The sequence below is a fragment of the Odontomachus brunneus genome, unplaced genomic scaffold (genome assembly GCF_010583005.1).
Source record: "Odontomachus brunneus isolate Ranch 3 - 2012 unplaced genomic scaffold, Obru_v1 Obru_scaffold_018, whole genome shotgun sequence".
Lineage (NCBI taxonomy): Eukaryota > Metazoa > Arthropoda > Insecta > Hymenoptera > Formicidae > Odontomachus > Odontomachus brunneus.
In genome coordinates, this window is record NW_022639468.1 from 2390245 (window position 1) to 2405953 (window position 15709).

Consider the following 15709-nt stretch of genomic DNA (forward strand, 5'->3'; position numbering starts at 1 on the left):
AGATTGTTGCGCTTCGCAAAGATAGCATCGCCCACGTATTTGCGGAGCTCGATTGTGACATAAGAAGTTGCTGTCACCGCTCGTGGAAACTATCATATGATACCGCATGTTACGTCTTCCAGAAGAATGATCTTCCCAAATCGGCGAAAGAGAATTTACGGAAGAGGAAAGAAAAATTGTCACGATTCAACAGAAATAAATTCATCAAACTCTCAAAAATCTATAAATATTTGTATATTAGGTCGTATAATAAGTAATTTTACAGTTAAAATGATTGTACATATTTTTGTGTCAGTATGATTTTATGGAATGCGCCGTTTTAATCCATGATCTTATGCCATTTTTCACATATTTTACTTTACAAAACTATATAAAAGTATAATCAAATTCACGAATATTATGGCTCCAAGACGTACACCAAACGAACCATCACTTGATTTATCAGAGTCCAACCGCGGATGTTCAAGCGTTTATAATTTCTTGAAATCCACTCATTACAACAAATAAGCGTATTCAATCAATCTTCTTCAGTTCTACACAAAATAATCACAAAATAATAAAAGTAATCACATTACAAGTCAATCTAATCTTTACATATACATAAGTACTTATTTAACATTTAGAACTGAGAAATTCTAGAGAGAACAATGAAGAGAAAAGACATCGTTTTTTTACCTAAAAAATCCGAGATTACTTATTACACAACACAATGTCATTACTGCTGTAACGCATATTGCAAAAAGGATTTTGTTACTGAAACGACAATTTAGTACACCAAGCCAAAATTTGGTTAAAATTGGATTAACCAAATATTTCGTAACGGCAACAAAAACATTTAATTGCTGCTTGCATGTTTGCTTTCTTACTGATACATCTTGCTTGGCACAAGGAAAAAACATGTTACTGTCAACGAAATTGTATCTACCAAACATTTTTTAATTCCAAGTACAAAAATAATCTTTTCAGGACAAGAAATGTTTTCCACGCAGAAATGACTGAATATTGGAAGTTGTAAAAGCCTCTTGCAATTATTAAGAAGTCGGGAATCCCTGGACGAGGGTGGAATCATTAAGATCACGTTGCGGGCGACGAATTTAGCGTCGTTGTAACCTCGTTCCCGCCTAATTACGCTTACGTTAGAGGGTTCGTCGTCGGTCGGGTAATTACAATGACTCGCGCGCGCCACGAATCGATAGAGGATCGAACGACTGTACGAAGGTATACCGTTACGGCCGTCCACCTGCCCGTCACTTTTGGGCGTCCGTTGACGAGCGGCCGGCATGGAAATTGGAACCGTGTCGCCCGGAAGTGGGGCTTCCAATGATGGCGAGTACATAACGAGACGTTCGTTCGATCCCTCTGCGGACGCCGCAAACGGGAAGCCCTCGCCGTACGTCAATTCGCCGGCTCGGTGTAATTGTCATGAAGCCAATTAATAGAGCACCGTGGAACGCGAATACTTAATCGGTGCGACCGGGTTGCGCTCGTCAACCGTCAACGGCAGATCATTGATATCGGATACCCGCGCCGATTGTGAACGTCAAGCGGCTCCGATGTAATGGCATTTAAACGCTTGGAACTCCGCTCGTCGGACCGTAAAATGTTTCGCACGATTCGTGCGAGCACCGCCAGCACGCCCTTCGCATTGTTTCGAATCGATTAGAAAAGAGCGCGTTGCGTTAAATGGGAGAGATAAGATCGCGGTCACACATCGGGGTGAACTGGTAGACTAAGGCTAACAGCTGTTCGAACACTCCGACGCTCATACTTGAGACTTGAACTCTGGAACGTTACGAGTTTCGCTGAAATCGATGAAGCGTTACGGATTTCAGATTTTCAGCATTGATTATGCTGAATTTATGGCATTTACCGGGGAAATCGTTGATATTTATTTATAAACGGAGTGAAATTAATTTGACACGAATAAAAAAAGATAAAATGATGAAACAAAGGAAAAGAACCAAAATACACATGAATTGCTAGAGAAATTCATATGTGTGATGACAACTAAATTAAAATTATTCGAATGACAGTCGAGAATTCGAGAATCGAATATTCTCGTGCGTTAAAAAGGTCGTGTGCTGCAAATAGCGCGAGCGGAGTATGATTAAAAACTGTACGCTGTAATCGAGTTTCGTAGAAATTTTTATGAACACTTAGATCTTCGTTAAGATGGACATTGCACACGTTTTTAATATATATATATATATATATATATATATATATATATATATATATATATATCGATAGAGAGTCGAGTATATAATTTAATTAAAATAAAATTTTTCGAGATATATTTCTATGTGTGCGAATAGTCTGTAAGTTAAACGCAATTAAAAATGTAAATGTGTGTATCGGTGAATCTAAAATCTTATTATTCAGTCTTTGATTCGTATTGTTCGAGACTCGTATTTCTCTACACAAATTGGCTTTTTCGTACATCTTGCTTACTTTGCGCGCTTCTTCACTTTTTTGTCATCACGCTTATTCTTATTCGTTCCCGACGCGTGTGCGTGTTTGTTAATGACAATTTTTGAATACTCAAAGTAGCACATCCAGTCGGTTCTTTCGGGAACGACTCTTGTATACATGTAAAATGATTCTTTTATTCGCGTTTATGAATCGAAGTCCTACGCGGTCCCGGCTCGTAAATATATTACTCTCCTAAAGTGAATCAGTAAAATGGTTTCTGATCGCATCAGCTAAAGGACTGTTTCCCCAATAATCAGTAAATGTTCTCTAATTTTCAGTGACAACATACTCCCGCTTCGTCAGTAGAAGTAAGATTTCACTGTAAAATCTGTAATAAACAAACTTGTTATACGATATACGTAAATTCAGCTTTCTGCGTTTGTAACGACGGAATTGACGACTCCCATGCATTTTTACGTATAATTTGTGCCCACAAAATGCATCAATAATGAGAATAATAGCTGCTATTAACTGGTTTCACTAACGAGGTTTTACTGATTGCAGTGCTATACTTATAACTGAACCACTAGTTACAAGTATAGCATTTCAGTGAAGAATACACTGACTGTACTTTAGAGAGTATATTTGTGAAAAATTATCTTAACTATAACACCACAATGCTACACTGAAAAAAGTGTTGTAACAGTTAACAAATGCATTTAGTTGGGCAGTTCAGTGTGACGTTTGATAATTAGTATCATGTATGGTAATAGTTACTGACCGTCCGATAATAATTATAAAAATGATTAGCAAAACAAATTCTTTGTTTAGTCAAACCAAATAAGTGGTTTGGTAAGTAATACCAAATAACTTGTTAACAATTTGGTAACAATTCCTAAATAGTTTGACTGTTACCAAAATATTTGGTCGTTTCGTATATTTATCACATAATGTGGTATCACTAAACAATACAGTTTTTATTTAACAAATTGCTTGGTATCACATAAATTGGTCATCAAGCCTTAGCAACAGGTACCAAGCCTTGGCAATAGATACCACAAGCCTTGCTAAGATTATTTGTTAAATTTTGTCAAATTATTTGCTTATATATCCGGCTATGTTTAGTTGAAACTATTTCACCAAAGCATCTGGCAACTATCATTCAGTCTTGATGGTTATCCAAACCTTTACCAAACTTTTTTTTATCAAACCTTTTTTTCGGTGTAGCGAACGACTTGACCATAATTTTCGTTGAACACTTCCGACAGTTTTCGCCCGAGGCAGTGTGACCCACCAAGTTCTGTATCGCACTTCCGTGTGATCCGTTAGAAATTTCTCACGCTCGCCAATTAGCGCGAAATTGCGATTTCACACAGACGGAACGATTTCCTCTTCCATCCCCCGTAATAACACGGATCGATGGTTTGATGTTTCCATACGTTTATTCCGGTCGGGATTGGTGTCGCGAGCCATTCGATCGCTCGATAACCATACGAGCGATCTTATAGCGATACTGCAGCTTGATTTGCGAAGCTACGTTACTGGGATGCGAGCGAATGGTCCTCTCCACTTCGTAAAAGTCGCTCGTTTACGCGGAGTAAACGTAACGCTTTACTACATGTACACAGGCGAAGTAGTTTCCCTTCGTGGCGTCGTTCGGCCATATGAGGTCGCAACTCGAAGTTCCGATTTCGTAAAGTAGATCGAACGCTTAAATCGTGCGATCTCTCTCTTCAGGGAGCGCGCTTAGAACTTGAACCTTGGCCGGTGTCACGGAAGAAGGCTGCTTCTCACCGGTCTCTTGCTGTAATCATCGTCGATGTCATGGAGGTCCGGCGGGTCCGCGAATCCGCTGTCCTCGTAACGGGTGCAGCGTGAACCCGGTGATCTCGGCGGGTGAACCGGATGGATGCTGTAACAATGTGGGAAAACGCAAAATTGTGGTATAATGCGTGACACTTACGCAACCGTAAACATCTTCCTGCACAGGTTTACGTCATTTTTCTTTTATATTTTGAAAAAGGTACTTATTAACGCTGACAAAAAAGATGTCATTAAAAATCAATTAATTTCTTTTTTAAATAATTATTCGAAGAACTTGGTCCACACAACACCTTTGTGGGCTCCTCGCGGTTAATAACGAGACTTAGCTAAAATGAAAGTGTTGTTAGAGAATCAAAATTCTATAGACATAATTTTCTAAGTGGACGCTATAAGACTGTTGTAGACATATATAGTGTTATAAACTACATTTTAGTTAGAACGCTGTTCACACAAAGATACTCTCTTTAAAACATTGGAAAAATGTACTAAACGGCAATTTTTTATTCGGTTATTCGTAATGGGTAACATAAACTACCTTGAATTACTAACTTGAAGTATTTGTTATCTATTGTTACAGGCACGTACTGATTTTCAATAGTCTATCATTCCTCTATCGAGTATGCGATTTACAATAACCGCGAGGAGTCCAAAATAGGCAGGCTTCTTTACGAAGTTCATCATGCAAAAATTATAAAATTGACCACTGTGCTCCTCAGAATAATAAAACAGCTGCGCGACATTGTTCAATCGATACCAATGATATCGACGAATTTCAGAGGAAGTGTAAACTATTGAAAATACGACAACATTCGCTCTTAATTACTCTCATCTAAAAGTACCTGGTGCATCTGGAAGGACTCGTTTCCAAGGGCTCGTCGTATCTGCGCGAGAGCATTGTAAAGTCGCGATGAGCCGCGACCATTTTCTGCAGCCGCGAAATGATCTCGTAATCGGGTGTACAGATTGGCTCCGACAATAACTTCGCCACGGAGACACGGAAGCTCTGAAGCTGAGACAGGAAATGAGCGATTTGCAAATTGAGTCATACTCGTAGCTTACACGGGTGACTCGTCCGAGCGTTAACTTTCCTATCAGTCGTGCTCCTCACGATTCTAGATAGGTAATCATTTCTACGTATATAGACTGCTAAACAAAATTTAATTTGTAAAACGTCGCTGTAAATATTTCGCGATATTAAGTAGCCTGACGCGCAACAATAATACACATTGTGTCGTTATATAAAAAATCCAATAATTTTCGCACAGATTCGCGACACCAAAACTATTAAAATTTGTCACATTTCCGTACACGACTCCATTTTTCTTTATATTCAATGACATTTTTTGTCCTTTTTTCCCACTATTTTAAACAAACACAAATCTATTAACGTAACTGAATTTTCTGTTACTTGGGAACTGCATGAAAAACTAAGGTTGTGGGAGCAGAAAGATTCCCGTAGGAGATTTCCTAGACGATTGCTCTCAGTTATCTCAGCTGACTTTTAATGCAGCTGAATGTTCAAACGAGTGTTTTCGGTCACTGTCACGGCGATATTATTTCTCGTCGGCGAGTTTTTCGTCTGGTCCCCATTTAGTTAGCCGAACTGGAATTGTTTTTGCCGTGCGCAATTGAAATTGATTATTCTATTAAACGGAGAAATGTAGTAGCGTAATTAAATCGAGAGAGACTCTCGTGTGCGTGCACACGAGTTATCATATTTAATTAATGTTAGCTTACGCGAATTGAATCAAAGTTCCGCCGCGACGAACAAAGTTGCAGCAGCGACGTCGGGATAGAGCATCGCGGCGGAGTGGTATGTAAGATTTACAGTCCTTTCACGGAGTATGCCGCTTAAATCGAAGGGACTATCTACTTCATAGCCCGGCGACGTGCACCGAACGTGTCTCGAATTACTAAAGCGTAAAGTCACTCCAAATCGTTCTGAACGAGCGTTATGCGCCCGACGAGAGATCGCAATTACGCGAATGGCTGTCATCGAGAGTCATTGAGACCGCCTCAATGAATTAACGAGTCCCTTCGGCCTCCCCACCTTCCCGCGAGTATCAGGAGTAAGCTGCTTGCGGACGCGCTCACGGCTTTAATAAGAGATCAAAGCGCCGCGAGCGGCGGAACTATGGATTACGGCAAAATTATAACTTCCGGAAGATAACGCGAATTTGCATTATAATTGAATGTTATTTCGGCAGAGCGCCAGTGCGGGCAGCTTTTCCTCCCTTTCTCGCTTTGTGTGGCTGAAAATTAAAGTGACCAGACGTCCCAGTTTTCCCGGGACAGACCTGATTTTTCACTTTATGTCCCAGATTTCTTTGAACGTTATCCGGCTTACTGATTTGTCTCAGATTTGGTCAAACCGTCTCGGTTTATTCTGGTTTATTCAATCTTTTTGATAGAATAAAAATCTTCTCAAGAAAATTTACAGCTCTGGTAAATGCAACAGCTTTGCTTCTTCTTCTTAATTTTAAGTGAGAATGTCAACAGTTTTATCTTAACAATAGTTTCTATTTTTATTATACGTAGCAAGCCTTTATTGTTACTAAAAAAGAAAATATTTCATATGTATATATAAAATTTTTAATGGCCTTCTTTTTCCCTGATCCACATGTGCATAAAGCATCGCGAATTTGGAACTGAGAGATCTGACCACTTATGAGAAGTCCCATACGAAATGCATCCTTCACCCCGAAAAACATTACGTACAGAAAGTGGACGTTTGATATGCGATGCGCGTAGAATGCATTGCGTAGCCGCGTGCCCTACGATGCAACGAGACGACTCCGTCATCATCATCGTTTTTATACGGCGAAGCTCCTCTCACGCAATTCAATTGCCCGCGAATCCGCATTCGCGCACACGAATGGTCATAAATCAGAATCACGTGAATACTAATGCGCGTGCCGAATACACGATTCGGCATTGAGACACGCGCCTCGTTCGTTTTCGGCGTGCAAGGCGCACGTCGAGTCGTTTTCCCGATATTAATGGCCGATTTATGTGCCGTCCGCTTCGGTCAGCTGCAGTTTATCTCGATGATTTGTCGTGTTATTTTATCATTATATTAATAATGAGACGTGTCACAACGCGAATTTCTACGCGATCGTAGATACGCCGCGGGTGCTAAATACCGCGCGCGATATTTCGTAAGGAGTGATAATGCATCTGTCTCTTTCTTTTCTTCTCTCTCCCTTTCCCCCCTCTTTCTCTTACCTGGGATTCTCTCCTTGTGACCTCGGAGAGATTTTGCTTGACCTGAGCGAGCTCGTCGCGAAGGAGCTGCAGGGAATGGTCGTTGATCGATCTCTCCTGATCGGCCGTTTCCGCGGTCGTCCTCATCTGCTCCTTCACCATCGTCAACTTCCTGTTGTAACGCGTTCGCAGCATCTCACTTTCCACGAGACGCTTCTGCAGCTCCTCTATTTTCCGACTGCGTTCCAGCGCAGCTATCTGCAAAGTGGGTTAAAATGTCTGATCGATAGCTACGGATTATGAAGGCTTTCTAGCACGGCCATGAGCGGAATTCGCTGTGGAATTTTGTTTTCCCGGCAAACGTCGCGCCGTTTGCGGGTGTAAAACCGGTGTAACGAATTCTTTTCCTCGAACCAGATAAGATAACAACAAACAATGGAACAAAATATAATTGACAAATCGGTATACAGCAAAACTATAGCAGAAGGAATTCAAATATCGATTAATAATTTCCTGAAATATAATAATAAGAATTATGAACATTTTAATGCGCTAAACATCGCAGATATATCACGGTGGTATGGTATCGCGTTTTAAGCGCGAGAAACAGATCAGAAGCAGTAGAGGCGTAAAGTGCTGTGTCGTGAATTTGAAGAAATGTGAAGGAAGTCCATAAAATCCATGTACGAAATTTGCAGGAAAGTTATAAGGAACCATTTTCCTGGAACATCGATTATATAGTGTCCGACACAGTCGTAATCGACCGCAAAGTAGCGGCAAGATTGCCACACGCCGCTACGTTACCTGATTATGAGAAAGTACGATTCTCGAAATTACGTGCCTTGTAGTCCGCCGCTTCCGTCAATTGTGCGCTCAATTCCCGATTCCGTGACTTTTCCTCCGACAATTGGACCTGAAATCGCTCGACCTGCTTCACCAGCTTCTTCGCGCTGAAAGAAAGAAAAAAAGAGGGTCGCTCGCGGCTTCTCCTTTTTTCGTTTTCATTTCGCTCGTCGAGTATCGACGCGGCCCAACGTTCGGCAACGATGCGTAAAACTACATTCGGCGCGTGCACAGAGTAGACCGCGATCCACTAACAGGAATTACAGGTAACCGCTGGTGAGCGCACCGGCGATACACGAAAAAAAAAAGCCTCAAACGCTTCGACAATGCTGCATTTCGAATGCATAAAGCTGCACTCGGCCGGATAAATTTGCCGATAAACCGCAGTTCTATATTTCTCTCTCATTGGACAGCTAGTCGATAGGTATTGTTTCCCCATCGACATTTCGCATCCGGTAGATACTGAAGAGATCGGGGGTCAGTTGTAACGAAAAAAAAAAAAAAACCAATTACTGCGACTGTCGGTGATAACTACACTGCCATTAATTTCTGTTGTAATTTAAATGAGAATCATTCTTGCGCAAACTCGATCCACGGGTTGCCGATTATTCGCGAGAATTATCCTTTCAAGCGCTTTGTATGAGAAAAAAAAATAAATTGAGTGGCGTAATAAGGAAATTATCTCCTAATGGCTCAAATAATGTTGGCGAACTATTCGAGCTCTAATGTGAGCTCTCATGGGGAAAAACTGAAGATGTCGTTGAAATTATAGCAATTAATCTGAAATTGTCTCAGAACAGACCGAATGTTGGCCTCGTCCCGTTCGCTCTGCAACAGTGACTTCATCCTCACGCTGTCCTCCTGCAATGATAGTTTCCTACGTAGAAGATCCAAATGCAGGTCTCTGCGTTGCAGTTGCTCTCGTAGCGTCCGGACTCGTCGTTGCAACTGATACACCACGGAGGTCTGCGCGGCAAAGAAAACGCATTCGTCAAATACATCGATCTAAACAGCGAAGTGATTTTCCGGGCGAATGCGACGATGCGTGCGAATACACATTACTGCAGAACGTAAACGTGCCGAGCTGGAGTTTGAGTGATGATACGTGACACCTGATGAAGGGGGGAGATGACTCGTGAATTAAATAGTGATCGTGTTTGCGCGCATTGCGATAACTTCGTTCCAACATACCTGTACACGGAAAAAACAGTATGGTCGGCTTACACATAAATCTGGTTGTGCCAGAGTCGATGGTAAAACGATCAATTATGTGCTCGCTGCAACCACAGAGCAATTGCTGACGATTGCTTTACAGTGACGATATCTGGTTGCCACGGCCAGATCACGCGCGACTACATTGATGTAGTTGATGTTAACTGAATCATATCGACTATATTGCCATCATGCAAAAATAACTGGGATGATGCTACTATGCTGTTTGTAAATAAATATTTCTGATTGTGTGCACCATACCTTTTTCTCTGTACACGAGATTTTCTATTTCTAAGAAAATGAATGTTTACTCTTGTAAAATAAGAGAAAATTGTTCGGAAGTAAGATTATGTTTCGTTGATCATTTTAATCGCGTTACCAAAGGTTATTTAATTAAGAGTTTGCACGCCAGGTGTCCCTGTCTTACGCTGAAAAGAGCGTTCGCGGTATCAATGAGCCGCGAGTAGCGAGCTCATGTTAAATGGAACTTCACTACGCTATGTGTCCGACAAATTGTCGATGTTGACCAACAATTCAACGTCGCGAGCAGAGCTCGGATGTTGTACCGACGCGTCCGATCCTCGGCCGCGAAATAATCGAGAAATCTTCAAATAGTGGAGAAACAAAAAGAAAGCGTCTCTCTCTACTATCTCTAGAGTATCTCTAGAGATACTTCGCAGAGAATGGTAGCCGGTAACGAAATGAACGTCTACGTAGGATATCTGAGGATGTTGTGAAGCTTCTCTAAGGCGCTTTGTTCGCGCCGGGGGCTTACTTCTTTGAGACAGGGGAGCTCGTGGAACGATCGCTCGCGCCGAATCCTCGGTAGGGTCGTGTAGCTGCAGCACAAATACTGCGCGTGTGGTAAGCACACGATTTGCGACAAAGAAACAAGAACAAAGGAGACGTTAGCAACGTGATAGCGCCATCGGAAAAACGTAATATCGATCGTGCCCTTCACCTTGTCGACCAGTTTGTCGGTCTCCAATCTGGCTAGTTGTTCGGCCCGCACCAGCAACGACTCGGTGTGAAGATCGATCCCGATCTCCTGAGAGATCTCGTCCATTTGCATCGCCTTGCCCAGTCGATCCAGGAAAGTTAGGAACTGAAAAAAATTATGACGAATTCAACTGTAAGATTGATCTCTACAGGATTTTGTACCTATATAAGTCGAAGAATAGTCGCTATATAGATATTATTAGAACAGTTTAGGGGATTTATGAATTTAATCAAATTATTATCAGTTTCCAACTTACTTGTTCAATCTTCTGCTTAATAATCCTACCTTAAATAAGGTATGTAAATAACTTCTATCTCTTTGCCATATATAGTGTGACTGCGCGATATTACTTGAAAAGAATTTAGGTATCAACAGCGCGTTTCAGGTGTCTAATAGAAGATAAAAATATAAGATAGATAGCCCAAGATTTTTAACTTTCCGTCCCATATTAAACGTCAAGATCGTTATAACGCTCCCAAGCGACAGAAATGTTTAAAGTTACCGTCTGCTTGTCTCTGCGTAAAGACTCTCGAGCGAGTTCGCTACTCGTGAGTTCGGATTCCAACTTGTGTATTTTAGCTTCCAAACCGGCGCGCTCCTCTTCCAAACTGCGCACCTTCATCATCGTGGATTCGACCAACTCACTCTGCCGATTCGTCGACTCCGTCGCCGAGTTCACCTTCTCACGGAGACTTTGTATTTTCTGCAAAAGGAGAGGGTGATGCGTCCGTGACGTTATGAGTTCCGACATATCACACTGATTAGAATCGTCTCCTACACACGCCAAAATCACGAAATCGCAATTTTCTCCGGAATTGCGATATCTTCATAAATGCAAATAAAATAATCTCGAGATGCAAGTTAAAATTTACGTCGAATGTTAGCCTTGAGAAAAAGATTTTCTTTCAGGATTTATTTATGAAACAACGTATTTCAGCGGCTTGAAACACATCTCAGTAATTTATACCTCAAAAACGCACATAGAATTTCTATAAGCGAAACTTTCAGTGTGTTTAATCAGCAACAACGAAAGATTATAAAATTGCGCGAGAATGATTTTGGCTGAAGAGTGACGATATTTAAATGCACGATAAGCTACTAGTGACTGATCCTTGTTATCGGCCAGGATCTCCCGAACACGATCCTTGATCGCGTTCTCATGAGACTCGACGAATCGGCTGGGTGTACTGACGAGGATCGCCAAGGACTCCAGGAGGTGACGTAACTCATTTTGCAGGCGTTGCGTTTTCTCCTCGCGAGCCTTCAAGTCCTCTGCAAGAGCAGATTACAAATTACAAGAAGATGCAAGGCCGAATCGATCCAGTCGCCGTAGTTTACCTCGTAATTGGCAGATCAATGCTTCCTGATTGGATATGTTTCCCGTCGCGCTAGTTAAGCTTCTGTTTGTGTTCACAAGTTTGTCTCTCAGGTCGTTCGTATCTCTTTCCGCGACCCTATATTGCATCTCCAAACACTCTTTCTCCTGCATAAAAATAAAATAATTAACAACGTGATATTCAGTGATCTTATGGACCTCGAAATAACTGAAACAATTAAAATAATAGCACAATATCCACAACTGAAATATAACACATTTGAAGTAAAAAAATTGTCTTTACACTGCCAATAGGCAGTGACATATTTTATCACGAAGTTAATGATAATAATTGTGATTAATGATAATAGTTGTATATAATAATAACAGTAATAATAACCGTTTTATCTACTTAATAATATCCGTTAGATTCCACTTCAAGATTATTTTAAAGTTCTTACTGATAATGTGTATGTACGCATGTTTCTTGATTAAAAGTTGTATGCCGCGCCGCGCTTATCGATCAATAACATTTCGACCGTCGTACCTGACGCAAACGGTCCAGATCGACCAGCTGGTTGGACACCTGTCTCTGCAGTTGATCTTTCTCGGCGCTGGCGCGATCCAGGGCGTCTCTGCACGTCCTGAAGTCCACCTCGACTCCCGTCAACTGCGTCTCAACGTTCGAGCTTTTCGTACGCAGTCGATTCACCTCTTGCATGAGTTCCTCAGCCTTGTGGATCACCGTCTCGGGGCTGTGGTGCGCCGTCTCGCAGTACTCGGCGTTTAATGCGTGTGCCAATCTCCGTACGAAGTCCTACCGAGACAAATGTAAGATATGCCGAGAAACCGGACGTTTGGCGCGCGGTAATAGATCAATCGATACGTAATTTCTCCGGTGAGAAATGGCTCGATTGGACGCACGTATTAGAACGCGTGGCACCTGCAGATTCAAACGTGCGCGCTCCTTTAATTGGATCTCCTCCGCTATATTGTGGTCCAACTGTCGAATCTTCTTGTCATACTCCCTGACCTTCTCCTCGTGGTACTTGACGTCACGTTGCAGTCCTTGGATCGTAATTTCGCTTCTACCCTGGTTCGCGTACAGATTCCTCTCCCTCTCCTCCAATTCCTTAAATTGTTATAGAATTCTAAAGAACGTGTCGACGGTCTAATGTGTCTCGATTACGTGTTCGGCGTATACGCGAATTCGAAGTCGATCTTTCCTTTGACAGAGATTAGAACGAACGAAAGAAAAGAAGCAAATTGTCTCGGGACGCGCGTCAACGAGAAGGTGCCCTTTAATCATCCATTTATTAGGTAGGCAAATTCACCTGAATGCGCTTCTTGAGACTCGAGACCACGGAATTTTGCCTGGCCGCTTGCTCACGAAGCTGATCAGCTTCCACCTGCAACTCCACGACCCTCTGGTCCCGCGATCTCACTACGCTCTTCATCTCTTGCAGCTAAACGAGCCGAGAAACGTTGAATTAATAACGCGAGTGATTACCGAAAGTACCGTAGAACCGATAATCGGTTTACCTCGGACATTAGCCTGTCTCGCTTGTACTCGAGGGCCGCCAGCTCGCTTCTCAAAGTGGTTGTCAGATCGTGAGTCATAGCGTCATCTGGGTCCACCTGAAACCAAACATTCAATCCGCTCGTTATTAATGTTATTATTCCATTCCATTTTCTTCGATATAACATGCACAATACTCGTATAAAACGTATTAGACACCAGCTCGAGCTGGTTTTATATTGCGAAAGGTTTCTCGAATTTCACTCGTCTCAACGTCTATATTTACAACAAATATTTAAGGGGATGTTGGATACCGACATAATGCAAGTTTTGTAGTTTGCATTATTTTTCTATTTAATTGCATAGAATTGCGAATGCTTTTACAGAGTGAAACTCAAATATCAATGCACAGAAAGGCATCAAATCTTCTATTGAAAATAAAAAAGTTTTTGTAAATAAAAAAGCTTTCCATGCATTGATATTTGTACTCTCACTCTCTGAAAACACTTGCAAATCTGTGCAACCAAATAGAAAAACAATGCAAACTACAAAGCTGCATCATGTCGATATCCAGCGTCCTTTTGATGAACGAATAAGAATCTCTCTCTAGTCGGTCTCTGTGTAATAGACACGTCTGCTTATTTATCTAAGCCGCTTGGAGCCGTTGATCCCTTAGCAGCAATTCGCAGCAGTTCGCGCAAGTTAGAACAACAATTGTTGTAAATTATCAGTCTCATCATGCGCGCCGCACCGTCTACGATATTCCCGTAGAATTCCGCCGCAGGCCATCGTAAAGAAAGCCATTTTATTTCCACGAGCTTCGCGGCGGGGTTTAAATGTCGAAGCGCTTATTTAAGCCGGGAATAGATTAGCGGCCCTCGCGTCGCGGCTTCTGAAGTTCCAACCTTCAACCTTTGCCTCGCTATGAGAACGCGGCACTCGCAAGTGCAGGTATTCGCAACGTCTACCGGCGGCTCATAATGGCGCCCATTTCAGTCTCGCACGTGTACAACGGAAACCTTACAATGCGACTCGATTTACGCTCCAGCCATCGGGCATCTCTGCCTGAAATTGCCAGCTAGAATGTCGGCTGTAATGTAGGTTGGTTAGTTTATTAGCGGCTATTCTTAGAAAGCTGCTTTGAATTATTTATTCTTACAATGTGAAATTGTATAACTTCGAAAAATGTCCCTTCCAATTCTTCGAGGAATATGGAGTCGTCCTCGACGAGAATATTTTTAATTAGACATCCTGACAATCACACATATATATGATTCTTGATGATAATATTTATAACACCAACTATTTTTTTAACATTTTAATTTTCAATAATATAAATTTCTAACAATTAATAAGATTCTCTAAACATTACGTAAAATTAGCTGAATAATCTTCTCCTATGCTACAAATGAATTTTATCTATGTACCTACTTCTTTATATTCTTTTTTTTTTTATTTATTCTCGAGTGCAGAATAACATTGTCGAAATTGTCCAACAGGATCATATATTGAGGAGCGCTGTACTAAATGGTTCGATCACCTGCGGTCGGCCAAATATTTCCGAAAAATTGAAATGAAACCGTTTTATTTTGCGCGCGGAATATCGAACCTCGAGCAAATCGACGGCGATATGTCAACACGAAAGAGAGAAAGAGAGGGAGAGAAGAGAAGAGAAAAAGAGAGAGAAAAGATCGCGTTGCATTCCATCAAGTGTCACGACGCAATCAAGACAGCGTAAAAACGCTCGTTGCCAAAATTCGCAGGCAAAATAAATACGGCCAGTTTATTTACGGTTTCCGGTTATCTCGCACGCGGCAATGTCGAACAACCCATCCGTCGAGCAATGCAATGAGATCCAGCTCTCTCGACGTGTGGGACGGTAATTAAATCATCATTAACCGTCCAAATTGAAAGGACGCGCACGCCAGCCGAGACGAGGCAGAAGGTCCGAATTATTAAACAGCGACGCGGCTGAATATTTATGTCGGCAATTTCGACGCCAATTATCATCGCACTAATTAAATATTTCGCGGTGATAACCGATCACAGAGCAGTCGCGTTTCCACCCCATTACGGTGTGCGCTCATGTCGATGCATTTAATCATTTTTTAATAAAGGCCCGCGTTGCGCCGAATCCACGCGGAATTAAATATAGTCCGTCGAATTAGTGGCAACGTGAGATTAAGTCCGACCGCGCGCAGAGATCCGCACGAGAATCCATTCCGTCGTTAATCACGATTATCAACGGATTAAAATTGAAAGTCGCGAAGAAAAATCTTTTTTTTATATATAATCACTCTTTTTCTTCCTGTCTTCTCACTCTCACTCTCACTCTCGCTCTCTCTCTCTCTCTCTCTCTCTCTCTCTCTCTCTCTCTCTC

The 15709-nt window shown here is 41.7% G+C and overlaps 2 protein-coding genes across 2 annotated transcripts in view; one reads left to right on the plus strand and one right to left on the minus strand.

Annotated features, from left to right (window-relative positions):
- Nucleotides 1-15709, plus strand: part of LOC116841768 — a 156978-nt gene that overhangs the window by 131585 nt on the left and 9684 nt on the right. The window lies entirely within an intron of this gene.
- LOC116841771 (coiled-coil domain-containing protein 170) overlaps nucleotides 218-15709 on the minus strand; it is a 26685-nt gene continuing 11193 nt past the window's right edge. Inside the window, 14 exon segments of the mRNA XM_032810115.1 lie at nucleotides 218-4324; nucleotides 5076-5245; nucleotides 7462-7698; nucleotides 8282-8390; nucleotides 9086-9249; nucleotides 10271-10348; nucleotides 10457-10600; nucleotides 10998-11198; nucleotides 11595-11767; nucleotides 11834-11978; nucleotides 12358-12627; nucleotides 12754-12942; nucleotides 13145-13276; nucleotides 13353-13448. Of these exon segments, the coding sequence (XP_032666006.1) occupies nucleotides 4183-4324; nucleotides 5076-5245; nucleotides 7462-7698; nucleotides 8282-8390; nucleotides 9086-9249; nucleotides 10271-10348; nucleotides 10457-10600; nucleotides 10998-11198; nucleotides 11595-11767; nucleotides 11834-11978; nucleotides 12358-12627; nucleotides 12754-12942; nucleotides 13145-13276; nucleotides 13353-13448 (2250 nt within the window). The 3' untranslated portion in view covers nucleotides 218-4182.